Below are 27,657 nucleotides of genomic sequence, written 5' to 3' on the forward strand. Positions count from 1 at the left end.
ATGTTGTGTTAGTTTCTGCTGTACAGCAAAGTGAATCAGCTGTGCATCTACATATATCCCCTGCTTTTAAAATTTCCTTCCCATTTAGGTCACCACAGAGCATTGAGTAGAGTTCCCTGTGCCGCATAGTAGGTTCTCACTAGTTACCTATTTTATACATAGTATCAAGTGTTTCTCTGGAGAAGAGAATGGCAACCCACTCCAGTATTCTTGCCTGGAGAATCCCCTGGACAGAGGGGCCTGGGGGCTACAGTCCATGGGGTCACAAAGAGTCGGACATGACTAGCGACTGACACCGCTACTGCCAAGCGTTTATATGTCAATCCCAGTCGACCAGTTCCTCCCATCCTCCTGCCTTTTCCCTTTGGTATTCATACATATTCCTACATCTGTGTCTCTATTTCTGCTTTGTAAATAAAATCACCGATACCAATTTTTTACAGGATTGTTGTTGTGACTCCGAAAGTCATTCTGGCACCTGACTCTTTGTATGTGACTTTACTCCCTTCTCCGTGCCAATGAGACCTTCTCTTTGTAGTGTTCTAAGATTTCATAGGTATTGTTCTGTCTTCATGTATTGTTCTAAGTATTTATTGGCTCTTTCAAACTGGAAACTTAGGTCTTTTGATTTGGGGGAATTTTAATGATTTATTTGTTGATGATTTCATCCCATCTTTTTCCTCTATTCTCTTTCTCTAGAGCTTCTATTAGGTATTGAAGTGGTTCTTGGATTGATCATCTGAGTTTTCTTATATATTCTCATATTTTTCATTTCTGTTCTTGTGCTCTGCGATCTGGGGTATTTACACAATTATATTCTCCAAATCTATTGATTTTTTAAGTCGGTATTGATTCTTTTGATACATATTTTAAAGTCTAAATTTATAAAAGCTTATTCTTGCTCTGTGTTGCTTTTTCTAAAAAAATAGTATTCTGATTTTGCTTCATGGATGTTTCATATTTGTGAAAATATTAATTATATGCATATTACACCTATAATTTTAAAATATATATTATGTATGAAAATAAATTATATACATATAATTTTATAAAATATACCTTAAGCTCTCTGTCTAGTCTTTTCCCTCCAATTTCCTTTCCTCCTGTTCACTCAATCACTGAATTTTTGTGTCTGGTGATGCTTGATTACCTGCTTGTATTTAAGAAAGGGGCGCTCACTAAAAAGCTCATTGGTGGCTATGTGCACTTGAATTGGGGGCTCATCATCTGGTTTGATCTTTCACCAATAAACCCCCTTGTCAGTATCTTTTGTTCCTCTTCTTTGGGGTTAGTCAGACCCTCCAGAGAAGAATCTTATAATTTCCTGACTAAAGGAAGTAAACCTGGCTGCTACCGTTCTGTGAGATAAGTAGAGAGTACTCAGAACTTTAATATTTTGTATGCATGATAGGCAGAATAACAGCCCCCTAAAGATGTCAATATCCTAATGCCCAGAACCTATAAATGTGTACCTTATATGGCAAAAGAAACCCAGTGGATGTTAAGGATCTGAGATGGGGGGATTATCTTAGATGATTTGCATAGGCACACTGCCATCACAAAGGTCATCATAGGACAAAGAAGGAGGTGACTGTCAGAGTCACAGAAGGAGATACGACAGTAGAAGCAGACGTTGGAGTGATGCAGGGCCACAGGTCAAGATATGAGGCGGCCTCTAGAAGCTAGAAAAGGAAAGGACATGGAGTCTTTCCCGAACTTTCCCGAACAGAAGGAACACAAACCTGCTGGCCCAGTGTAGACTTCTGGCCTCCAGAACTTTAAGATTATAAATTTGTATTGTTTTCAAGAACTAGGAGTGTCCTAATTTGCTATAGCAACAGCAGGAAACTAACAGAGTATGTAAACTTTCACCTAATGCCCATCTTTTCATTATAGAACCTCCACTTTAAGCTTTGTCTGCTGTTTCATCTTTTCTAGGGAGGAACCCCTGAGTCTTCTGCTTGAGTGAGAGGGAGACAGTTGCTTGGTTCTCAAATAGACAAAACTACTTCCTATTTTCAGCCAATTTTCACTTCTGCTTCCAGAAATATTCAATGATACCCATCCTTGGACTTTTGGTGGCTCTGTGGGGACTCAGCCAGCTTGCTTCTTTAGTAGTCCCACAGCTGGCTTAAGGGTATCACTTATTCTTCTACTTTATAGCTTCCAAAATTCTGTCACTATTATTTGCCTTCAGTTTTCCTTGTCTTTGTGGTACCTCTCCTCCCTGCTCTCTGGTTCCCCAACCAAAAAAAATTACCCAAGCCTTTATTATTGTTTCATTGTGATTTCTGACATGGTAGAGATACATATGCATGATCAGTCAACATTGACAAGGTTAAAAAAATGTAAGTGCTATGATTTTATGCTGATTTTTCCCTGGTGTGGTACTGGATGGTATGTATTATACACTGAGAACATAACATTGTGTTGGTAGAGTTGTAGGTATGTTAGTATGACCTGTGAGAGCTAAGAAAATGGATTTATGGGAGGGCGCTCTGGGTTTAAAGCCTTTTCTCACTTACTACTAGTGTGACTTTGAGCAAGTGGCTTAACGGAACCTCAGTTTCTTCATCTGAAAGTATCTGGAAACATGGTAGAAATCACATTTAATCCATAAATAAATTTAAAGAATTAATTTAGACAAGGTGACAGATAAACGTGCTAGGCCACAGTATTCCTCCATTGTGGAGCAGAAATACAAGTGAACTGAGATTGACTAAGTTACATAGATGGTACTTTCTGTGCTCCTCCTGAATGTAACAGGCTTCCCAGAGGGCTCAGTGATAAAGAATCTGCCTGCCAAGCAGGAGATGTAGGTTCGATCCCTGAGTCAGGAAGATCCCTTGGAGCAGGAAGTGGCAACCCACTCCAGTATTCTTGCCTGGAGAATTTCATGGACAGAGGAGCCTGGCAGACTACACAGCTCATGGGATCGCAAGGGGTTGGAGACAACTTTGGGACTAAACCATCACACTTCTGCATTACCAGTACTTAGTACAACATTTGTGGGATGAATGAATGTCTTCTCTTAATGAAGCATTTTAGAAAACAACAACGAATATAGGCATTCTTTAAATGCTACATGAACCTTAAAACAGGCAAAACAAAATTTTGTTAAATCTTTAAAATTTTTCTTCCCCATCTCCTTATTTTCATTCTCTTTAACAGAAGACTGTATTTTAAACTTTTATTCTATTTTCCTGAAAAAATCATGGATGTGAGATTAAGAAAGAGATAAAGAGCAATCTTGTCAGTTCTCCTCTAGAATTTGGACTAGCTCCTAGATTCCTTATTCCTCTCCCTCACTCCCTTCCCCCTCTGAGCCATTTTCTACACAGCAGGCAGAGTGATCTTCAAAAACAAAATATATATCAGAGTGAATCACTCCCCCACTTAAAATCTCTTATTGGCTTTCTGTCTTTCTTGGAATAAAAACAAAACTCCTTGGCACAAACTGCAAGGCTTCTCAAAATTCCATTTTCATCTTCAGACTCATCTTATACCAGTGTCCTCTCTCTCTTGCCTTGCAAAGTGTCTTGAATAAGTGGATTAATGAACAAGTGATCAATGAACACATTAGAAATAAAAAAGGATACAATTTAAAATATACCACTTTAAGGACCGTGATCTTATTTTCAAGTTTTCCTATTGGGTCAGTTTAGAAAATTGCTGTGAATCTAACAGCTTGATAAGTGTTTACTTTTAACTTTGTCTTTGGAGTCAAAGGACTGCCTTGGGAGAGGGGAAGAGAATCTAGATGGGAGAGGAGATAATTAACCTCCTTTCTAACTAATAGATAACTAACTAACAGGTAACTTTCTAACAGGTAACTAACCTGCTTTCTAACTAATGAGCTGGACAGTGTTAGGGAGAGAAGATGGCTACAGTAAGGCTAATAACCTTTCAGATAGACAATGTGTATCTAGTAAAAAAAAAGAAATATATATATATATATAATCAATAAATATTTGTTGATCTGATGAATAAAAATTGCCTTCCTACTTTACCATATGCCCTCCAAACTACAAGTAACCCAGTATAATTTCCTACTTAATGCTGCCACTGTAGATCACTTCTGCCTGTTTTTAGTTTTTTTTTTTCTTTTGGGTAGAGGAAAAGTCAACTTAGTATTTGTTTAGAGTTAGGTCAAGTCATACTACTTTAAGGATGACTATCCTAAGTCCAATTTAGAAGAGGCCCACTTAGTATTCCAGTTTATAAGTATTCCACTACACATTCACAAAAACTATTTTCTTTCAAAGTCATTAGAGATCTCACTTCTTCAATCCAATGTAATGGCTGAAAAAGGACCCTGTTCTAAGAAAGAAGGAAGACTTGAGCTACAGTTTAATCTAGATGGCAATGCCAGTGTGTTGTGAGCATTTTCTGCTGCGGTTCACTTGGCTGCAAGGGCAGACAGCACGGAAGCACGTGTATAAAGAAGGTGAAGCTTATCTCGCTGGACTGAAAGAAGGTGCCCAAGTTCACAGGGGCCCAGGAGCTGGCAGTGGGTGGTCTGGCAGAGTTTTGACACACTATTATGGGATAAGATTGTGGGTAACTGGAGAGTCCCTTTCTGGCGTATAAAAGATATAATTATCTGGTAGTTCCTCGAAGTTCTTCAGCTAGACTTCTATTTATTCAGCCAGTGATGGAAAATTACCTCAGCTTCTATACCCGGACAACACATCAGTAATGGCTGCGGGAAGTCTAAAATGAGAAAACTTCTGAGATCATATTTAGGCTTATCCAGAAAGTGCAGTCATAAGTTAGCCTGTCAGCTGTGAGTTTTGGAATCAGGATTGGTGTCACGCCACGTATTGAATATCCTTTTTTTCAGGTTTTTTTTGGGTCTTGTCAAAATCTAAGTAATTATATCTAAAAATCCATTTAATTTTCACATAAGTACTGTTATAATCTTTTTTTGGGGGGATGAGGGGAGGGAAAAACTAAAGGTACAGGCATATTTTTTCCAAAAGTATATTGTCAATTACATGTGGAAATTATATTTGAACACATTCTTCCCTAACTCCAGAGCCCAAGCTTTTTACAACTATATAATCTTCCCTATGAATTTTAGAGTGCTGATATTTAATGCAGTCATCACTCACTTATGCCCTAGAGTGAATGAGTTCCTTTCTAGCATTACCTAAGATAGGAAAATACGAAAGATTAATGAGGTTGGAAGGGCTGAAGACAAAATACTTACTTTACAACACTGTTTAAAACTGATTCTTAGTCTAAATATTGAAAACATGACAGTATATATCTACTCTAGTCAAGGAAAGATGAGTTAATTCTGGATCATTTAAGTATATCTATACCATTTATGAATTTGAACTGTGGTGTTGGAGAAGACTCTTGAGAGTCCCTTGGACTGCAGGGAGATCCAACCAGTCCATTCTGAAGAAGAACAGCCCTGGGATTTCTTTGGAAGGAATGATGCTAAAGCTGAAACTCCAGTACTTTGGCCACCTCATGCGAAGAGTTGACTCATTGGAAAAGACTGTGATGCTGGGAGGGATTGGGGGCAGGAGGAGAAGGGGACGACAGAGGATGAGATGGCTGGATGGCATCGCTGACTCGATGGACGTGAGTCTGAGTGAACTCTGGGAGTTGGTGATGGACAGGGAGGCCTGGCGTGCTGCGATTCATGGGGTCGCAAAGATTTGGACACGACTGAGAGACTGATCTGATCTGATCTCTGATACCATTTATATTTGAGATCCAACCCAAGTAGAAGCACTATTTTCACATGTGATTTTTCATCCTTTGAAATTTTTTATTTAAAAGGTTAAAAATTTTTTTTATTTCATTGTTTATTTTGAAAAAGTGTTAGTCACTGTGTCATGATGAGTTTCTAAATGCAGGTAATTATATTTTGTTTTCCTTAAACACTTAAAAGGATGTTCTTTTAATGGAGTAATCTATTTATGGAAACATATTACTTTCCCCAAGTATTTCCTTCTGTAATTAACTGTTAAAATCATTTGTAAATATGCCAATTAAACCATTCATATAAAACAGTTTGGAGTTTACCCAAAGGCAGGGAAAAATACAAAACCAAAATATCTTCAAGTATTTTTAGTTGGTGTTAGAAATGTCGGTGTGTTGTTTGATTTCTTGCATGTTCTTTTTCTTTTACAGAAAAATCTGTCATTGCTCAACCAATATTTGTTTTTGAAAAGAGAGAACAAACTTTTAAGGTAAGGTCAAGTTACTTTTCTTTGTTTGATTTTTACTTTGACAAAGAAGACTGTATTTTGAGAAGCTAGCTGTACTAAATTATATCAATGCTGCATAAATTTATTCTTTTTCACATAGCAAGAGTTGTAACTGAGAATATTTACATAGTAGGGATTTACTAGTAGCAATTTGGCTGAAATGGGAAGCCAGAGACCTTATCCTGAAACTATGGATAACATAATATTTACCAAAATTATCTGTTTTTTTGGAGTGACTGGGAAGGGGGAGGGACTGAAAGAGATTAGAAGAGTTAGGGCTCATGATGGGTCCTGACCATTGACCTAGCTTAAAATGGATATAAAATAAGTTCAAAACTGCAATAATGATTCAAAAGAAATCTTAAGGACTCCATTTGCTTTTTTCAGCCTCATACTAAAAGCACTTGCTTTGAAAGACATGATAGTATTAGTAGCTTAACTAGTATTTTCTTGTTACTCATTATTGCTTATGGAGACAACTTATCCTGCTAACCCCCAAAACTAAAGAAAAACCCAACCCTTAGTGAGCCGCTTTTCCTAGCCTAGCTGAAAAGACCTTGCTTTTGAGAACTCTCTTATGAAGTGACAGGGTGGAAATGTGATTTGAAAATAGCAAACACTCAGCTCTCATTGGCAGCTTTGTTTCCTTCCAGAGACCTGCAGATGACATCCTATATGAAGCAGCAGAACGTGGTAATGACTTGTATCCTATATTTCAAAAGCAATCTTTTTATCAAGAAACAAGTAGGCAAAAACATTTTGGCATGTGGCACAGACTATATCAAATCTAATCATTTTTCTTGTTTTTAAGCACACAGATAGACTGGCTTTTGTTTTGAAAGATGACATATAGGTCCCTGAGAATATTATGTTAGCAATACTAAAAGCCTATGACTCTCCACTGCTTGTCCTCCAACCTTCCAAAAACATTCTCTATACAATTTCAGAATTTATATGTAATTTTTTGTCAAAGCAACTTGTTTCTAACTGTTTCACAGCAGGATGATATGCCTGTCAGTTTATAATGACCAAGCTATTAACCCCAATATTTAAAACTGAGTTTCAGGCATTAACATATTGTCAAACAATGATATATCTAGAGAAAAGGAAATTATATTTCTCCTCTCATATCATGGATTGAAACTAATTTGTTATTGCAATCAATTTTACCCTTCACATTGAATTTCTTACAGAATGCAATGAGTTTTCAAGAAAGCGTGTCCGGGCTTCATCTTTTACTTGGCATACTACAGATTCTCAGAACCAAGGAGGTAGGTATAGTCTGGGCTGTTGAGTGTTCACTGCTATGTGTACTCTGAGTGTGATACTACTAGGAAATTTTCAGACAGGTAATGTTTAAAAATATATCCATTGGATGGTGTTTCTAATATATTGTTATGTGAAAACAGCAGTCTATAGAATACAGTGAGTTATGATTTAAAATTTAACTTATCAACATTGGAAAAAAAACCAAAAGGACATAAGCCACAGTGTTAACAATGGTTATCGTAGATAAAATGGGATTACAAGTTATTTGAACACCCCCTCCCTTTGTATTTTGCTGTGTTCCCAAAGTTTCTGCATTACAGAAACTAGCTACAGAATTAGCTTTACAATTAGGGCAATCTGCTATTTCCTTCTAAGTAAGCCTCTCCTTAAACATATGTCTGCCTTTTAAAAAGACACTTTTTCTAAGAGCTTTATCATATGCTGTGTTTTGAATAAATCAGTAACTCAATTTGCCTCTCTACACTCCAAGCATTCTGGTGACTCCTTTTATGATGGATCACAGGCCCTCTTCTTGCCATGCAGCTGTTTATACGCATGTCTGTCTCCTCCACTGAGAGCTCCTTGAGGTCATCTTCATGCCTGACAGAGGGTCTCATACATGATGAGCATGCAAATATTTACTAAACTGATATCATCCTCACCAGAGGCACACTATTTTTAATCAATAAAGATGCAAAGATTTTTCTAAACTGATGACAAAGAAAATTTTCCAAAACAGCAAAAATCCAAATGAAAAGATAAACAAAACCCTATTGACTTCAGTTTGCAATCTGTTTTTAGCATCATCCTTGTCCCAGAAGTGACTAACATTGTCATCCTTCACGGACCTCCCAGCCTTCCCTCCTTCTGGGCCAGATAATAAAGAACTTCTTAGAACCTCAAGTCTGACACTCTGACTTTTCAAGATCCATTCTCATTCATGATAGGCTTTCTTTTTCAGCTACTGTAAAACATTGACATTTTAGTGGCAAATAAAATAGGGGTCTTAGCAAAGTATGCATGGATGCGTCCAAAAACATTCTCTGTACAATTTCAGAATTTGTATATAATTTTTTTTCAAAGCCACTTGTCAAAGACATCTGAATTCTAGCCCCACAAATCCACACAGTAGATCTGTTTATTTTGGTAGAAAATTTAAACTTTATAATGTTCTTTAGGATTTCATGTCTATGATAGCATTCTTTTATATAATACAGCCCTATAAAATAACTTGCTTTATTTTTCTTATTATTGTCCATCTATATGGTTTATAATATTTGTAGTACTCAAATATATAATGATGCTTAGATTCTCATTCTAAATTTTATGCTTTAAATTTATATTCTAAAGTTTAGGATATCATTCCTTTTGAATTTTTCACTAATTAAAATATTACTTCTTTTTATTTAAATTTTAATGCTTTGCTAAGTAAAACTATTTTATCATAATAAAATATTTGAAATGATTGAAACATGCTCTATGTCAAGATTATGATTTTTTTGTGTGTCTTTTTTTGAAAGTATGCAGTTCAGAAGCATTAAGTATATTCACATTTTTCTACAACCTATTTAATCTTTACATTTAAAAAAAAACCACCCTTAGTAACAAATTCAAATAGCACCTGAAGGTATAAAATGAAAAATTAAAGTCTCTTTGTCATTAGTTCCAAAAGAAATATGATTTGTAGTCTTGCATATTTTTGTTTTTACTGAACAACAAACTGCTTTTTCCAAGTTAAGCTTACCCACAAGAAATAGAAAATGTGAACTATTCACTTTCTTTTAATGGATTCTACCCAGGAATCATGTGAAACTAATGAATTTATATTCTTATTAACAATGCCAAGTGTGACTGGGAATCAATATGTCAGACACCCTTCAGATACAGAAGATATAGGTCCTAGTTCAATAAGCCCCATCTGTACCTGCCTGACAATTTACAGACATTAAGAGGAATAGGGGTTCTAATACCAGAGGATTTGTTTTGGTGTTATTTGTGCATAAAGCAAAGAGATGACTTTAAATTATCTGGATAATCGCTTCAATTCATTTTCCAAAAATCAGACACACATATGAAAAGGATGAATAAAATATTACCAAGCACCGTCACATTATATGTTGTGCAGAATGTTGGTGGTGTTGGAAGGAGACAAATGGTATAATTAGATGGTTCATTCAGTGTTATTTTCCACTTATAAAGATCATGCATGTGTGTGTGTGTGTGTGCTCAGTCGCTCAGTTACATCCGATTCTTTGTGACCCCATGGACTGTAGCCTCCCAGGGAGGCCTTCATTGGGATTTTTCAGGGAAGAATGCTGGAGTGGGTTGCCATTTCCTTCTCCAGGGGATCTTTCTGACCCAAGGATTAAATTTGTGTCTCCTGAGTCTCCTGCACTGATAGGTGGATTCTTTACTAGTGAGCCACCTGGGAAGCAATAAAGATCATAAAAACCATGTAACAGAACTTTGAATTAGAGAAGCAATTGTACCCCAACATATATAATGTTATAACACTTCACAAAAGCAATTCTTATTCTTTTTTCATCTCCATTAATCCAGTTCTCAAAGGCTGCTATCTTTGCAATTTGCCACCAAGAGGTGATCTCTTTGAGATTTGTAGTACAGGCATAGCTTGTTTTATTGAGCTTCACAGATATTACATTTTTTACAAATTGAAAGTTTGTGGCAACCACACCTCAAGCAAGTCTATGGGCTTCATTTTCTAAAAGCATTTGCTAACTTTGTGTCTCTGTGTCACATTTTGGTAATTCTTGCAATATTTCAAAATTTTCAGTATTATTATACTTTTTATGGTGATCTGTGATCAGTGATCTTAGATGTTACTATTATAATAGTAATTTGGGGGGGCACTTTAAACTACTCTCATGTAGGATGGCAAATTTAATAAATGTGTGTGTTCTGACTGCTCTACCAGCTAGTCCCTTCCCCCATCTCTCTCACTGTCTTCAGGACTCCCTATTCTATGAGATAAAACAATACTGAAATTAGGCTAATCAATAGCCTTACAGTGGCCTCTAAGTATTCAAGTGAAAGAAAGAGTTGCATGTCTCTCACTTTAAATCAAAACTTAGAAATGATTAAGTTTAGTGAAGAAAGAATGTCTAAAGCCAAGATAGGTCAAAAGCTAGGGCTCCTGCACCAAATGGTTAGCAAACATGTAAATGCCAAGGAAAACTCCCCAAAGGACATTGAAAATGCTACTCCACTGAACACATGAATGATAAGAAGGTGAAACAGACTTATTGCTGATATGAAGGAAGATCTAGTGGTCTGGATAGAAGATCAAACCAGGCACAATATTTCCTCAAGCCAAAGCCTAATCCAGAGCAAGGCCTTGACTCTTTTCAAGGCTGAGAGACGTGAGGAAGCTGCAGAAGAAAAGTCTGAAGCTAGCAGAGGCTGGTTCATGCGGTTTAAAGAAAGAAGCTGTCTCTATGACATCATAGTACAAGGAGAAGCAGCAAGTAGACGCTGTGGCAAGTTATCCAGATGATCTAGCTAAGATCACTAAAGAAGGTGGCTAAGCTAAACCACAGATTTTCAACGTAGATGGAACAACCTTATACTGAAAGAAGATGCCATCTAGCACTTTCATAACTAGAAAGGAGAAGTCAATGCTTGACTTCAAAGTTTCAAAGGATACGCTCACTCTCTTGTTAGGGACTAATGCAGCTGGAGACGTTGAATAGAAGCCAGTGCTTATTTACCATTCTGAAAATTTAGGGCCACTAAGAATTATGATAAATCTACTCTGTGTGCTCTATAAAGGGAACTACGAAGCCTGGATGTTAGCACATCTGTTTACAACATGATTTGATGAGTACTTTAACCCCACCGTTGCAAGCCACTGCTCAGAAAAAGATTTCTTTCAAAATATTACTGTTCATTGACAATGTATCTGGTCACCCAAGAGTTCTGATGGAGATGTACAGTGAGATTAATGCTGTTTTCATGCCGGCTAACACAACATTTGACCTTCCCAGGTAGCTCAGTGGTCAGTAAAGAATCTGCCTGCCAATACAGGAGACATAGGAGATACAGGTTCAGTCCCTGGATTGGGAAGATCTCCTGGAGGAGGAAATGGCAACCCACCCCAGTATTCTTGCCTGGGAAATCCCACGGACAGAGAAACCTGGCAAGCTACAGTCCATGGGGTCCCTAAGAGTGGATATGTCTGACCAACTGAGCATAGACAGAGACAGAACACAACATTTATTCTGCAGCCCTTGGATCAAGGATTCATTTTGACTTTCAAGTCTAATTATTTAATGAGTACATTTTGTAAGCTTTTAGCTGCCATAGAGAGTGATTCCTCTGATGGACCTGGACAAAGGCACTTGAAAACCTGGAAAGGATTCACCATTCTCGACACCACTAAGAACATTTACGATTCATGGAAAGAGGTCAAAATATCAACATTAACAGGAATTTAAAAGAAGTTGATTACAGTCCTTACAGATGAGTTTGAGGTGTTCAGGACTTTAGCGAAGGAAGTAACTGCAGATGTGGTGGAAATAGAAAGAGGACTAGAATTAGAAGCGGAGCCTGAATATGTGACTGAATTGCTGCTATCTCAGGATGAAACCTGACAGATGAGGAGTTGCTTCTTATGGACGAGTAAAGAAAGTTGTTACCTGAGACAGAATCTACTGGTGAAGGTGATGTAAAGACTGTTGAAATGACACAAGGGCTTTAGAATGTTACATAAACGTAATATTCATAAGGCAGGAGGGCTTGAGAGGATTGACTCTAATTTTGAAAGAAGTTCTGTGAGTAAAATGTTATCAACCAGCACTGCATGCTACAGTGAAATCATTCATGAAAGGAAAAGTCAATTGATGATGAAAACTTTATTGTTATTTTAAGAAGCTGCCACAGCCACCCCAGCCTTCAGCAATCACCACCTAGATCAATCAGCAGCCATTGACATCAAAGCAAGACTCTCCACCAGCAGAAACATTATGACTTGCTGAAGGCTCAGATGACGTTTAGCATTTTCAGTGATAAGGCATTTTTAAATGTAGGTATATTGTTTTTCATAGCAATAAAGTATTTTAAATTAAATTACATATATCGCTATTGCACACTTAATAGACTATGGTATAGTGTAAATGTAACTTTTATATGTGCTGGGAAACCAATGAAGTGAGTGTCTGACTCAATTTACTGACAGTCACTTTATCACAGTGGTCTGGAACGCAATTAGCAACATCTCTTTGGTATGCCTATAATTCTATTCTTGCAGCCAAGACCACAGTCTTAACCCATCAGTTCACGTTGATAACCTAGCACAATGGTCATCTTTACTTTTCTCTTCAGGTATCATTAAAGAGTGGGGAAGGGACAGAATTTATTAACAGTTTTGTAACATTCTATAAGAAATATATATTAATGCACATAGATGGTTCACTATCAATTTAGATTTTATTATCTGTAGAATTTCTCTCAATACTCGATTTCATGATTCTGAAGAAAACTATTTCATTAGTGATCTAATTTTCACTTATTTTCTGAGAGTAAAAAAACCGTAGCAAAACTCATTTTGCTTTTACACTTTTTAGTAGAATCAGCGCTTGCATGATTAGTGCCAACAGCGACATCTACTGGTGAGTTCAGTACAATACTGTGAAAACAGTAGAAACTGACATGTTTAAAATTTTCTAAATATTTTTTACAGTGAAGAAAAACAATGTTTTTATGACATCAAACTCTGTGCAAAGGAATGCCGATCTGAACAGTGCAGAACAATGTATGTAGCTTCCTTTATTACGTGAAACTTGAAGAAATTTTATGTTTTACCATCCATGTCTTACTGTGTATGTGCGTGCATGGTGGTAGGGTTGAGTGACAAAACATGAAGGAATGTATTTAGTAAGCAAAGTCCCATGATCAAATTGAAAGTGAACGTACAAGTTGCTCTGTCGTGTCTGACTCTGCAACCCTATGGACTGTGGCCCATGGAATGTTCCAGGCCAGAATACTGGAGTGGGTAGCCTTTCCCTTCTCCAGGGGATCTTCCCAACCCAGGGATTGAACCAGGTCTATTGGGTAAAAGCTAGGCAGCAAGACAGTAGTAGGCAACTCACTGGCTATTTTGACTTTGATTAGTTGACATTATGGAGAAGGAAATGGCAACCCACTACAGTATTCTTGCCTAGAGAATCCCATGGACAGAAGAGCCTGGTGGTCTGCTGTCCATAGGGTCACACAGAGTCAGACACAACTCAAGCGACTTAGCATGCATGCGTGCATTGGAGAAGGAAATGGCAACCCACTCCAGTATTCTTGCCTGGAGAATCCCAGGGACAGAGGAGCCTGATGGTCTGCCGTGTATGGGGTTGCAAGAGTCGGACATGACTGAAGCGACTTAGCAGCAACAGCGGCAGTTGACATTAACCCTTCATTTAATTATGACTTTAGAAAGTAAGCATTAAATTAGTAAGAAATTGAGAGGAAAATTATTTTACTAAAGATATATTGACCCTTTAATTCTGTTCTTTTAAGGTCCTGTGAAACATTCTGAGCTTGTTCTAAGACCTGCTATTTTGCAGCCACCTCAAGCTCAAGGGTATATAAAAGTGAGAAAATCATTTGGAGACCATGTGTTGGAATCCTGTAAGGTTAAAGAAAAAAACAAAAGTAAGGTAAGAAAACCTCCTATGGTAGGACTGATCTCAATTTCCCATCCTTCTTTTGATAAATTGTTGTGGGTCCCCACATCCAGAATTTGGGGCTACCCGATGCTGAAGCAGCTAACAGGCTGGGAAAAAAGCTAGACAAGATAGCCAAGAGCCCTCAGTGACTGTACTAAATTGGAGGGCTGTTCCCAGGAGCAAGTCTTGTGGTCTCTGAGGTGGCAGGGCCAGAAGTCAGAAATCAGAAAAAGGAAAAGAATTTTTTTTTTTTTGTATCCTCAACTGGTAGACATGCTGGTGTGGCCTTGCCAGTTTAGATCACAGCATGGATCCACTCCAGCCCATCTTCATGGATATCAAAAGCAAGGAACTTTCTCCACAGTGTAACCGAGAGGGATTGGGAAGCTCCTGAGACAGAAACCAATTTCTCTTCCATCTGAATCACTCCTCGTGGGCCTTTCCAAGGAGACACTCATTTTACTAACACCATACAGATAAGGGTATGGGGATATTCTGTTGCTATAGTTCTGTGTCTTCCAGAAGTAGATACTTGAGAGGAAGGGGATGCCAGATAGATAGGTTGGAATTTGAATTATTCCACCAGTCAGTTGTTTCCAGCTAAACTATTGAGGGCTGATCAAGTTTGGTTTTGTTTTCCTGGACTGAACATGAGAACAGTGTTCTCATTTTAAGCTGAAGTGTTAAAATACCAATCATTTAGTCAAGTCATTGAAAAAAATCAGATCAGTACTAATTCTACCTCTACCACTATCTACTGTGTTTACATTCTTAGACAAAGCTCCCAACCTTCTGTTTTTCATCTGTGAAGTGAGGGAGTTGAATCTGGTCAGCATTTGCCAACATTTTTATATTTCCAGTTCTTTTTATTTGTAAGCTATGATTTCATGAGACTCATTGTGAATTTTAAAAATCATTTCACCTATGGACACCTTATCTTAAGGTGATTATTATACTTAAATGAAAATATTTAATAATATACTGATTTGACATTTTAAAATATTTTAATTTAAAATCACATATATAAAATCCTTGACAAAGGAGGCAAGAATATATAATGGAGAAAAGATAATCTCTTTAACAAGTGGTGCTGGGAAAACTGGTCAACCACTTGTAAAAGAATGAAACTAGAACACTTTCTAACATCATACACAAAAATAAACTCAAAATGGATTAAAGATCTAAACGTAAGGCCAGAAACTATAAAACTCCTAGCGGAAAACATAGGCAAAACACTCTCCAACATAAATCACAGCAGGATCCTCTATGACCCACTTCCCAGAGTAATGGAAATAAAAGCAAAAATAAACAAATGGGACCTAATTAAACTTAAAACCTTTTGCACAAGGAAGGAAACTATAAGCAAAGTGAAAAGACAGCCTTCAGGATGGGGGGAAATAATAGCAAATGAAGCAACTGACAAAGAATTAATCTCAAAAATATACAAGTAACTCCTGCAGCTCAATTCCAGAAAAATAAATGACCCAATCAAAAAATGGGCCAAAGAACTAAACAGACAGTTCTTCAAAGAAGACATACAGATGGCTAACAAACACATGAAAAGATGCTCAACATCACTCATTATCAGAGAAATGCAAATCAAAACCATAATGAGGTACCATTTCACGCCAGTCAGAATGGCTGCTATCCAAAAGTCTACAAGCAATAAAAGCTGGAGAGGGTGTGGAGAAAAGGGAACCCTCTTACAATGTTGGTGGGAATGCACACTAGTACAGCCACCATGGAGAACAGTGTGGAGATTCCTTAAAAAACTGGAAATAGAACTGCCTTATGACCCAGCAATCCCACTGCTAGGCATATGCACCAAGGAAACCAGAATTGAAAGAGACGCGTGTACCCCAATGTTCATCGCAGCACTGTTTATAATAGCCAGGACATGGAAGCAACCTAGATGTTCATCAGCAGACGAATGGATAAGAAAGCTGTGGTACATATACACAATGGAGTATTACTCAGCCATTAAAAAGAATACATTTGAATCAGTTCTAATGAGGTAGATGAAACTGGAGCCTATTATACAGAGTGAAGTAAGCCAGAAAGAAAAACACCAATACAGTATACTAATGCATATATATGGAATTTAGAAAGATGATAACAATAACCCTGTATGCGAGACAGCAAAAGAGACAGAGATATATAGAACAGTCTTTTGGACCCTGTGGGAGAGGGAGAGGGTGGGATGGTTTGGGAGAATGGCATTGAAACATGTATAATATCATATGTGAAACAGATCGCCAGTCCAGGTTTGATGCATGAAACAGGGTGCTCAGGGCTGGTGCACAGGGATGACCCAGAGGGATGGGATGGGGAGGAAGGTGGGAGGGGGGTTCAGGATGGGAACACATGTAAACCCATGGCTGACTCACGTCAATGTACGGCAAAAACCACTACAATATTATAAAGTATTTAGCCTCCAATTAAAATAAATAAATTAATAAAAAATAAAAAATCATTTAATCATTTATGTTATATATGTGATTTTAAATTAAAATATTTAAAAATGTCAAATCAGTATATTATTAAATATTTTCATTTAAGTATAATAATCACCATATTATATAAATTATTTACCTATTTTAAAAGTGATGCATGTTGTTTAATTTGTTTTAAAGTGTATAAGAAAAACTATGATGTGTTGACTAATTTCTGAAATGTTATATTGAATTTGATTTTGGAATAGCATGTTCTATAAATTACAGATGAAAATTTTTACTTACACATTATATCAAAAGCTGATTAATATTTATTCCTTGGCATGATTTTTTAAGATCTTGCATTCCATGGTTTTAAAATAAAATTTATTAATATATTTCTTGTATTTTCTTCCTCAATAATAAAACATAAGAGAAATTACTAGACTATCATTTGCAAAAATTTATTTTCAAATAACTTATTTAGGGCATGAATAGAATTTATTCCTAATTGGTGAAAAGTCTAATTGGATATGCCCATCATTGAATTTTCTCTGTTTAATAATGATTTTTGAAGATCTAAAGGTAAGCTATGTATAAGACACTATGTCAGAATTCTGACACAATAATATAATGTATAGATACAGTGAAAATGATCTTCAGGTAAAGTTTATAGAATCCTTATTTTTATGTTCCTTTTAAATTTGTACATCAAAATTAGAGCAATTTTCTTTCATTCTGTCATTAATCAGTGGTTACTTGTTGTAGATAACAAATTCCTAATAAACTATTCCAAGCAACCTAAAGAGTTTAAAACTACCATTTTGGTTGACAGATAAATCATCTGAGTGACTGAGTCATAAGCATGTACTTTGCTCGTTGCTAACCGATGACACATACTCTCTTGACACACATTTCTCAGCTCTCAAATTCTGTTATATATGGAAAACTACTCAAAATTATTTTTGATTGATATAAAATTAAAGTGGAAACAACCCTATTTAAAGACTAGGCGTCCTTGCAACATCTTTGAAAATTCCTGGTGGAGGAAGGGATATGTCCACAATCATTGAGGACACCACATCAGATAACTGGGTTCCTTCCACTTCTAAAACTGCACACTCCTTCATTTACACATTAATGCAGATAAGGTGCATATGTATATACACAGCAGATGGAATGACTGATTAGATCACAAAAGTTTCTAGAGGAAGAGAAGGAATTTCCCCTCACATTGGGTGGCAATAATGGTGAAGCTCTTAGGGGTTTCCATGGGCTAAATAGTCCTGAAACACATATTTACTAGTCTAGAAATGAGATTTAAGTCCGCTGCCTAAAAAGGTAAAAGTAACAAAAGAAGGTGGGATTTCTGAATGCTAGTGCACAATCCTTGGTTTTAGGCAGACCGATGTTTGAATGTCAGCCCTCTTCTGATTGCCCAGTTCTGACCATTATTTAAGCTTATTAGGTCAGTCTGCTCACCTGAAGTGTGGATAATAGAAGTACAAAGTGTAGAGAGTTGTTTTGAGGAGTATATGAGATAGTGTATAGAATATGTTTAGGACTGTACTTGAACATAGTAAGGTTTCTATTCATTTAACTATAGCTAAGGCTTTCCTGGTGGCTCAGAGGTTAAAGCATCTGCCTGCAGTGCAGGAGAGCTGGGTTCAATCCCTGGGATGGGAAGATCCCCTGGAGAAGAAAATGGCAACCCACTCCAGGATTCTTGCCTACAGAATTTAACTATAGCTAGTGTTTCCTTGTCTAATGCTCTTATATATAGTAAGGCAGTTTAAATGAACTTTTTGATGGACTTTTTTTCTTTCAGATTTATGAGGGGAACTCCTATTTGCTAAGTGAAAACTTACCAAATGCCAGAATTTCAATCCAGCTGTCTACTAATCAGAATGCTTTAGGTACTACATCACTACGGTACGTTAACGACGAGAAAACGGAAATGTTCTTTCATTTTCTTTCGTCAATAAAATTATTTATGGAAAATAATTTTCTGACATTGTACAGACAAATTGCTAAGATTTCTGCTTGAGAGGAGATTTTATAAAATACAAGTTTAAAATGCTTTTAAAAATGTCTCTAATATTTGTATATTATCATCCTGGTATTGGATTGTCCCTACTGTTTCATTGACTTGGGTAAGAATGTTTAAATTAGGTAGAGCTAAACTTTTTATTTAATTAGGCATTAAATATCTGGCTACTCAATTAGCCTTTCCTCCTCTTCCCTGGTATTCTCTCTTTCCCTCTTTTAAATTATTTCTGGCATTATAATGTATTAACATAAATCGGACAGACAACAAAGAAAGCAGTAGAAATATGCAAAGTGAAAGTGAATATTTATTAGCATTGCCAGTGATGGGGGCATGTTTGATCTGAGAGAGGAATGCAACTAGCTGTGGACATACTGGTCTCATGACCGGAGTCCATACAGGTACCTCAGCACTTACCTACTGTGCATGCTGTGGGTGCAGTAGGGATCCTGAAGCATGTCTGCCAACAGAGGGCTGCATGTCTTTGAGTTTGTCGCTATGCAAAACACTTTAAACATTCAAGTTTCTGGAAGGTAAAAATTAAACTAAACCACTGCACACTCAAGTGTAACGAGAAAAGAGATTGGCTTTGCTGTTGCCCTTAGACCTTGCATGGCTAAAAGCACTGGCCAGTTGGGGAAAAGGAGAGTGGAGACTGGAGACCAGAGAGTCAGCGCTGAAAAAGCACAAAGATAATGACTGGGCAGCTCCCCGGCTGATCACACAGCCTCTCTGCACTGGTCTTGGCCAGTGTTGTAACAGCTGTCAGATATTTTGACTTTCATCATCAGAAGTACCTATTTCATCTTTTTCTTCATTTCTCATTAACTTCAGATAAACAAAAGTTAGCAGATGTTTTTATGCTTTACATAAATCTATTAAATCATCTGATCATTTCACTAAGGTTTAATATGGCTATATCCATTGCTACTACATTTAAAATAGCAAATGCTTATTTCTTTTCCATAGATGTCAACCAAGTGAAGATAAATATTCTATGAAAAGCTGCAGTTCTGATTTCGTTTTTGGAGAAAACATGGTAGAAAGAGTTTTGGTAAGATTTTGGCAAATGTTTCTATTACTATATAAAGAGCTGTCACTTCTAAAGGCAAATTAATTAAAACAATGTTAAACTGGAGCATACTTTTTAACTACTGAGTTCAAAGGCACATTTTCCTATCTTTAACTGGAGAGATTCTCCTGGGAAGCAAGTTCTAGTTGTTAGAATAATAGACAAGAGCCCACAGAGGAAGGGAATTGTCTAATTATAACATTATTACTGATGAGAAATATTAAATACTTCTTTGATTTGCATTAAATCAAAGGAAACCAAGGAAATCCTAGAATTATATGCAATGGTTAAGTAAGCTCAATTGGTCATGATATTTTAATATAGTTTTTCAATAGCATTTTCATAACAAGATGGATTTAAAATGATTTGCATTTTTTCTCATTAATCACAAACTTCCCCTGTCAAGTTTTTACACTGACAGATTTTTTTCTTGCTAGCTATAGGAGGGAATCATAGTATTTTACTTGCTTATGGGAATATACTTGCCAAGTGGAACCTGACTATTATTACCATCTTCCTTAAGCATCCTCCTACATGGGGCATCCCATGTGGTAAAGAATCCACCTACCAATGCAGGAGACATGAGTTTGATCCCTGGGACAGGAAGATCCCCTGGAGGAGGAAATGGCAACCTACTCCAGTATTCTTGCCTGGAAATTTCCAAGGATAGAGGAGCCTGGCAGGCTCCAGTACATGGGGTCAGCAGAGTCTGACAGCAGAGTCAGACACGACTGAGCGACTAAACAACAATCCTTCTGTGTGAGGCAGTTGCTGCTTTGTCCTCCGCAGGGTGTGTTTCTAAAACAGAGCAAGATGTAGAGTGGAGAATTATATAGTCAAATGGAAGCTGTGGAGCAAGTATGCCCACGGTTTTATTTGGCTCAACACATCTTAATACTCTTTGCACTTTCATCCAGACCAGAATCTTAGCTGAGATAAGACAAGGATGCTATCTTGTCTTAGGGCTTTAGCTACATGAAGAATCCCATGGAAGATGCACAGATTTTAAAACCTGTGCTATGACTCAGAATAACAAAAGGACCAACTCCTGAGGTCTGTTTATTCCAAGATTTTAATCAAACCAGTCACTTTTAAGATCTCGCTTATTCTACACCTGCCTCAGGCTCAACGCCAATTCCAAGAGAAGCATCACAGTTCTTCAGCTTAGCAGTGCCTTTCTGTCACTCCCAAGATGAAGGTCGGCTCCAGCAATCCTAGAGCTGTTGACCCACATCTTTGGATTTGAACCAGAATGGACCAACTTCCAAAGTGAAGTTGCAGGCAGTATGTTTAAGCACATTTATTCTAGATTAGTCATAGCTTCTGTAAGATGTCACAGTCACAAATACAATACTCTTCAAACCTCATGGGATCAACTTTAACATTTGACTCACTTAACACATGGTTAACACACCATCTGTGTTTTTATGGTACATAAAGCATTGGCACTGGTCTCAAGTTTGGTGGCATATTACAATCATCTGGTGAGCCTTCAGAGGACTTTTTATGCCTGGTCATCTCCCCAAACCGATTAGATCAGGATCTCTGTGGGTGAGGTCAGATGTCAAGTGATTTGAACGTACAGACAGGATTGAAAACCATCCGGTTACACAAAGCTAAAGAAGACCTTGTCCTCTAGAGTTGTCTACAGTCTAGAACGGAGAGAGAGAGATACCAGTACAAATGAACGACGATGGGGATTATAGATTTGGCGTGAGGAGGTAGGTACCTGTGTGCATTTCCTATGAGCACTTCAAGGCTGGCTTACAAAGGAACCTGAGCTTCCTGTCTTCTTAAGTGGATAACATTCTAGGATGGCAGGAGCTATAAGAGATCACCTGTGTTTGTCCTTTAGTTAATCCTGTAATCCTGTGGCCCTATGATTTGAAGGCCATGATGCCTCCTGATTTGTTTGCTGGTTATGTGCTTTTAGAGTGAGTCATTAGACTTTATGTGCTTTAGTTTCTGTTTTCTTAAAATGGAAATAATTATACCCATCTCTACCAATTTTAACAGATTATCCTGAGGCCCAGTTAAATAAAATGAAAGAATCTTGATTCATAAGGGAAAAGATATAAAACTAAGCTCTGAAGTATCCTTCAATTCTCCCTGTTCTGCAGGGAGCTATACAAGCACTGTGTGGGAGGTTGTAAATATCCTGGCAATTACTTGGTCTTTTTTTTCATACAGGTGTCGATTACAGCACATGTGCAAAAGCCCCAGGTGTGCAGCCTTAAAAGCCATTGCTGTGTCAGAGGAAAAGTTAGGATTCATTCTGTAATAATGATCTGATGAGATAGCTAGTGGGTTCTTTGGACAACTTTTTAATTTTTTACATTAAAAGGATAGAAAGAATGGACTATTGGGAATACTGAAATAATTTGAAAAAGTGACATCAGTTGCACTTCCTTCAAGGCATTAGGTTGTTGTAGTGGTAGCTTGGAACAGCTGCTACCTCCCTGTGGGTCTCTGAAAGGTTTCCCATTGTCCCTGGAACTAGATGCCACCTGAAGTAGGCTGGTGGTGACTAGATTGTTTCCTTAGATCAGAACCAAGGTTTTCTAACAATGGGGAGGAGTTCCCATTCAGCACAAGAGGATCCCAAAACAAAAACAGAGCTGTTGGGTTTGTTTGCCACATTGAGACAGAAGAACAAAAGTATCTCTTGGGTTACTGCAAATATATGGAGATAAAATTAAGCAAGACATCTTTTTCTTCCACCTAGGGTACTCAAAAACTCACTCAGCCTCAACTCGAAAGTGATTTATACATCAAGGAAAAACCATTCAAATTCACTCTAAAAATTCCTGTCAACTCTCCAAACTCAAGTAAGAATTATTTCATTTGTAAAACATCTGATTCAACTAGTATATTTCCTGTTTTTCCATGTCATTTGTTTAATATCTGTAAAATACAAAAGCCAAAATCCATTGTTTAAAATCTTTAGTGAAGATTAAAGCATATAAATTTGGTTACATGATATAAAAGCCTGCATAATTTTTGGACTTCATGATATGGGGGATCATTGAAGAGATATGCCTAAACACGAGCAGTTTGATTTTTTGAAACAGTCATTGTTATAAAAAGCTAAGGAGACGTGCATGTTAACAGGGGCAAAAAAGAACTTTCACAGTGGATAAAATGGGGCATTTTACATGTTCTTTCCCCCTATTTTCTCTTAGGAACAGACACTATTGAAAATATATCCCTAATTGAATCAGCTGCTGCTTTCTCTTTTAAACCATCACCAAAATGTTTGCTGGAGAAAATTGATATTATAACAGGGGAGGAGGCAGAACACAATGTGTTAGAGGTCTGTATATTGTGTATTGCTCTTTCTGGAATAAAGTTACGCTCAACAGAGACAACTTTAAAGATAAAGGCAGAAGTATAGTTTTCATAAAGACCTGGCTGTTAAAATTAAAATGTTTGAGGCTTTCAAATATTAAACCAACATTTTGTTGTATTCTTACATTTGTGTGTGTAATTTGCAGGAAAATGGATTACAGGCTTCACATTCATATTAGTCCCTTAGAAAGAAGACAGCCAAGGACTCAGTCTTAAAGTAACTCCAGACCTATATTTTATACTTTTCATGTCAGCTTTATTATCAGTTATTATCAAATGGCTTAAAATTCTATTTACACTGAACATTAAAAATGCAGAGAGATAAACTGATTTCAGTTCAAGATAATAAAAATTTTCTTTTTCCTTTAAAAGCTCTTTTTTTAAATTGAAGTAAAGTTGATTTACGATGTTGAGGTAATTTCTGCTGTATAGAAAAGTGACATACATATATATACTTTCTTTTTTATATTATTTTCTATTATAGTTTATCTCAGGATATTTACTATAGTTCTTTCTGTGCTATATAGTAGGACCTTGTTTATCCTAAAAGTTCTTTTAAGTAAGTTTTGAATTGCACATGAATCAAGAATTTCAAAGATGTGGTATATAGTATCACACATAGAATATGGCAATGGCAATCCACTCCGGTACTCTTACCTGGAAAACCCCATGGATGGAGGAGCCTGGTAGGCTGCAGTCCATGGGGTCGCTAAGAGTCGGACATGACTGAGTGACTTCACTTTCACTTTTCACTTTCATGCATTGGAGAAGGAAATGGCAACCCACTCCAGTGTTCTTGCCTGGAGAACCCCAGGGACTCGGGAGCCTGGAGCCGTCTATGGGGTTGCACAGAGTTGGACACGACTGAAGCAACTTAGTAGCAGCAGCATAGGATTTGAACAATGAGTGGCGTAGCTATCAGTCTCCGCATATGAAATGTAATTACTACACCTCAATCATGTTCAACAAAGCACAGATTTCCCTTAGGCTTTCTCCATCTGCTTTACCCCAAACTCTCTTCATTCCTGTTTTCTTCCCCCTTGATCTACTGATACATTTACTGTACAAATGTGTCTCACAGCATAACTCTCAGATCAGATTAATCCCAGATTCACTGAAGTAGTCACTAGGGGTGAGGCCCTGACATGTTATATTTTTAACAAGTCATCTAGGGGATTCTTGTACGCAGTAGTATTTGAGAGCCACTGGTAAGCATTAAATTATAGTATGGTACTCTGTGGTATCACATTCTAGTTCTGATGCTATATTTATTAAAATTTTTAAAGCACACAAATAGTTCCATGATTTCTTAATTTTCAGATAAATTACCTGATTCAAATAACACTGTTTATTTTAAAAGTTGGTATACATAGATAAATCGTTAAGTGAAAAAGCAACATGCAGACATATGTATTCTACCATTTATAGAAAAAAAAAAGGAAAATATATATATATTGACATGTATATACATACAAATATCTCTAGAAATATTTAGATAATATTTATCTAATTTTTCTAATTTATCTAATATAATATCTAATATCTAGATATTAGATAAACAAAATATTTAGCAACAGTGATCAACTGTTGTAGGGTGTGAAAATTGGTAGATGGGAACTACTATTGGTGGAGCTACTTTTCACTTTGTACATCTTTTTGCTTTTTAATGTTTGAACTATTCAAAAATTGTATTGTTTTAGAAACTAAATAAAATTTTCAAGCTGGTTTAGAAATCATTAACAAAGGCTATCCTGATAAGATATCAGACAAAAGTGTTATAGCAAAGGAAAGAAATCACTTTGAAAAATGTTTCATATTTTGACATTAAAAAAAAATTTCCTTTAGATCAACTGCAAGCTTTTTAGATTCAACAAAACAACACAGTCCTGGACTGAAAGGGGCAGAGGAGCTTTGAGACTGAATGACACAGCACGCAGTGATTGCGGAACATTCCAGTCAAGATTAAGTAAGGAATCATTTTGTAAAGCAAGTCACTAATTTTCAGGGAAGATTTCCCAATATAGATACACATCATTTTCTAGAGGTGTGTTATGTGTCAATAGATTAGACTGCTGAACACAATATTATTTTTAAGGTACTATAGGAGCTTCCTGTTTAAAGGAGGCTCTGACGTCAGACCACACAGTTTCCAGGTCTGGCTCCATTACTAACTAGTGACCTTGGATAAATTACTTAATCTCCTTCTACTCTAGTTGCATCAGTTAAAAATGCAGATAACAGCAAGTCCATGAATTAGTGAGTGAGTGTGAGAATTCAGTGAGAAAATGCATATAAAGCACCTTTGACCAGCCCAGCACACACCTAAATAGTGATCCCATTATTATTTAAAGGAATATGATGGATTTAGTTTTGAAGTGGAATAGTTTTTCTAAAGAGAGTATTTGTCCTGTAATTCATTCTTGGCATTCTAAGTGCAGAATGTGGGTTGGGATGAAAGGTCAATTTCCAAGTAAATAAAGGTGTGTGGTTATCGAATCCTGTAGGCAGAGTGTTGGTCAGAATCTGGTCAGCCAAACTGCCAGGTTGAGGAGGTTTCTGGCATCCAAGAGACACACTGGGCATTGTTCAGAGGTCCAGACTGAAAGTGAGCACAGGCAGAGATCTGGGCAGGGATGGGCTTACTGGTCAACATTAAACAGTCAAAGCTTGTGGGGGAGACTACAAGCAGAAGCTGGTAAATGGATATTTGTTGAGTTTCAGATATCAAGCTCAAGAAGGGAGTAAGGAATAGAATTCAGACTAAGAGAGTAGGATCATGGGGAAACAGGTTTCTAAATGACCTAAGTATAATTCCCAAGGCAGGTATTAGTTGTTTTCTACTCTGGTTTAATTTCTGTCTTTCCACTACCTGCCAAAAAATGGACAAAACAACTTAAAAAAAAAACTATACAGGTAATACATGTCCATTACAGAAGACAGAAAATATAGACTGACAAAAAGGAAAAAAAAATTAAATTACTCATAGGCCTGTCTTCCTGTAGCAGCTAGCCTTTGCTAACAAAATATATTCTTAAGGACTTTGTATACAATGAATGTGGGGCTCCCTGGGTAGCTCAAATGGTAAAAAATCTGCCTGCAATGCAGGGGACCTGGGTTCGATCCCTGGGTTGGGAAGATCCCCTGGAGAAGGGCGTGACAATCCACTCCAGTATTCTGCCTGGAGAATTCCAGGGAGAGAGGAGCCTGGCAGGCTACAGTCCATGGAGTCACAAAGAGTTGGACACAACTGAGTGACTAACACTACTACTAATGTATAAACATTGAAAAATTTGTGATACATGGTGTTTATATTCCTCTCTAATCTGATTTTTTTCTTTTATATAGTATACCATGGTCATCTTTCCACATTAATAATTACCTTTTTTCAGTATTCTTAATGAGGTCATAATATCTTCAATAGCTGTACCATCATTTAAGTAATTTCATTTTTTGAATGCTTCAAGCTTTTGTTTCAGTTTTGTCCATTGTGAGCAATTCTTGGGTAAATATTCTTCTCACCATTAGGTCCTCAATGGAATTCTAAAACTTACAGTGAAAGAATATTGCATTTTTGGCACTTAAGCTAAAGAGTCTTCCAACAAAATAAAAGCTCAGTTTGGAAACCAAATTATAATCTAGTCAATTAAATTTCAATTTAGTAGTGAAAACAGAGTCTGAAAAACAACTACCAGATTTATTTGCTTTCATAATGGCAAATGCCTCTGAAAGGCTAAGGAATCAACTGTTCTAAAGCCTGATAAATTCACCTTTCTATTGTAGTTATGCGCAATCAAGGCAGCCTGAGGCTGATTCTCAACAGCAAACTCTGGGCTCAGATGGAGATTCAAAGAGCAAATCACAAAAATTTACAAATAACAGCTACTGATTTAGAAGACTGTAACGTCAAAGTGTTTTTAATTCAGGTAAGTGACAAATTTCAGTGATAGAGGATTATCCTACTATTTATAGATTTCTGCAGTCACTAATTTTTTTTCCATTTTATTGTACTAACCTGTACCACTGGCAAAAAATCAGCCATTTATTATGGTTGTTTATAGTCTAATTCGGAGAAGGCAATGGCACCCCACTCCAGTACTCTTGCTTGGAAAATCCCATGGAAGGAGGAGCCTGTTAGGCTGCAGTCCATGGGGTCGCTAAGAGTCGCACACGACTGAGTGACTTCACTTTCACTTTTCACTTTCGTGCATTGGAGAAGGAAATGGCAGCCCACTCCAGTGTTCTTGCCTGGAGAATCCCAGGGACAGGGGAGCCTGGTGGGCTGCCGTCTATGGGGTCGCACAGAGTCGGACACGACTGAAGTGACTTAGCATAGCATAGCATAGTCTAATCAGTTCAATTCAGTTCAGTTCAGTTGCTCAGTCGTGTCCGACTCTTTGTGACCCCATGGACTGCAGCATGCCAGTCTATACCAGACCTAAATTTGATATGAAGTTTAGAGATTAACACCAATTTACAGTAGTCAATTGGTACTAGTCTTAAGACAGCTGTATCGGTATATGCTTTCAAATGTCTCCATTTTTCTTTACTGTTAAAATTATGTCAGGAATCTTACTAGATTACCAGAGAT

The 27,657-nt window shown here is 37.1% G+C and overlaps 1 protein-coding gene across 6 annotated transcripts in view; it reads left to right on the forward strand.

Moving 5' to 3' along the window:
• The window catches only part of RANBP3L (RAN binding protein 3 like), a 56,569-nt gene that overhangs the window by 21,250 nt on the left and 7,662 nt on the right, over positions 1–27,657 (forward strand). For 3 of the 6 annotated variants that reach the window (XM_005221617.5, XM_059878897.1, XM_015459106.3), the window contains 11 exons: positions 6,151–6,209; positions 6,881–6,920; positions 7,421–7,498; positions 13,195–13,266; positions 14,022–14,161; positions 18,431–18,534; positions 19,619–19,703; positions 22,447–22,549; positions 22,904–23,034; positions 24,915–25,035; positions 26,850–26,992. In XM_005221617.5, coding sequence (XP_005221674.1) covers positions 6,151–6,209; positions 6,881–6,920; positions 7,421–7,498; positions 13,195–13,266; positions 14,022–14,161; positions 18,431–18,534; positions 19,619–19,703; positions 22,447–22,549; positions 22,904–23,034; positions 24,915–25,035; positions 26,850–26,992 — 1,076 coding nt within the window. Of the gene's footprint in view, positions 1–6,150; positions 6,210–6,880; positions 6,921–7,420; positions 7,499–13,194; positions 13,267–14,021; positions 14,162–18,430; positions 18,535–19,618; positions 19,704–22,446; positions 22,550–22,903; positions 23,035–24,914; positions 25,036–26,849; positions 26,993–27,657 lie in introns of those variants that run through there. The other 3 variants (XM_005221618.5, XM_024981500.1, XM_024981499.2) reach the window with 3 other exon arrangements.

Source organism: Bos taurus, chromosome 20, assembly GCF_002263795.3.
Source record: "Bos taurus isolate L1 Dominette 01449 registration number 42190680 breed Hereford chromosome 20, ARS-UCD2.0, whole genome shotgun sequence".
NCBI classification, from domain to species: Eukaryota; Metazoa; Chordata; class Mammalia; order Artiodactyla; family Bovidae; genus Bos; species Bos taurus.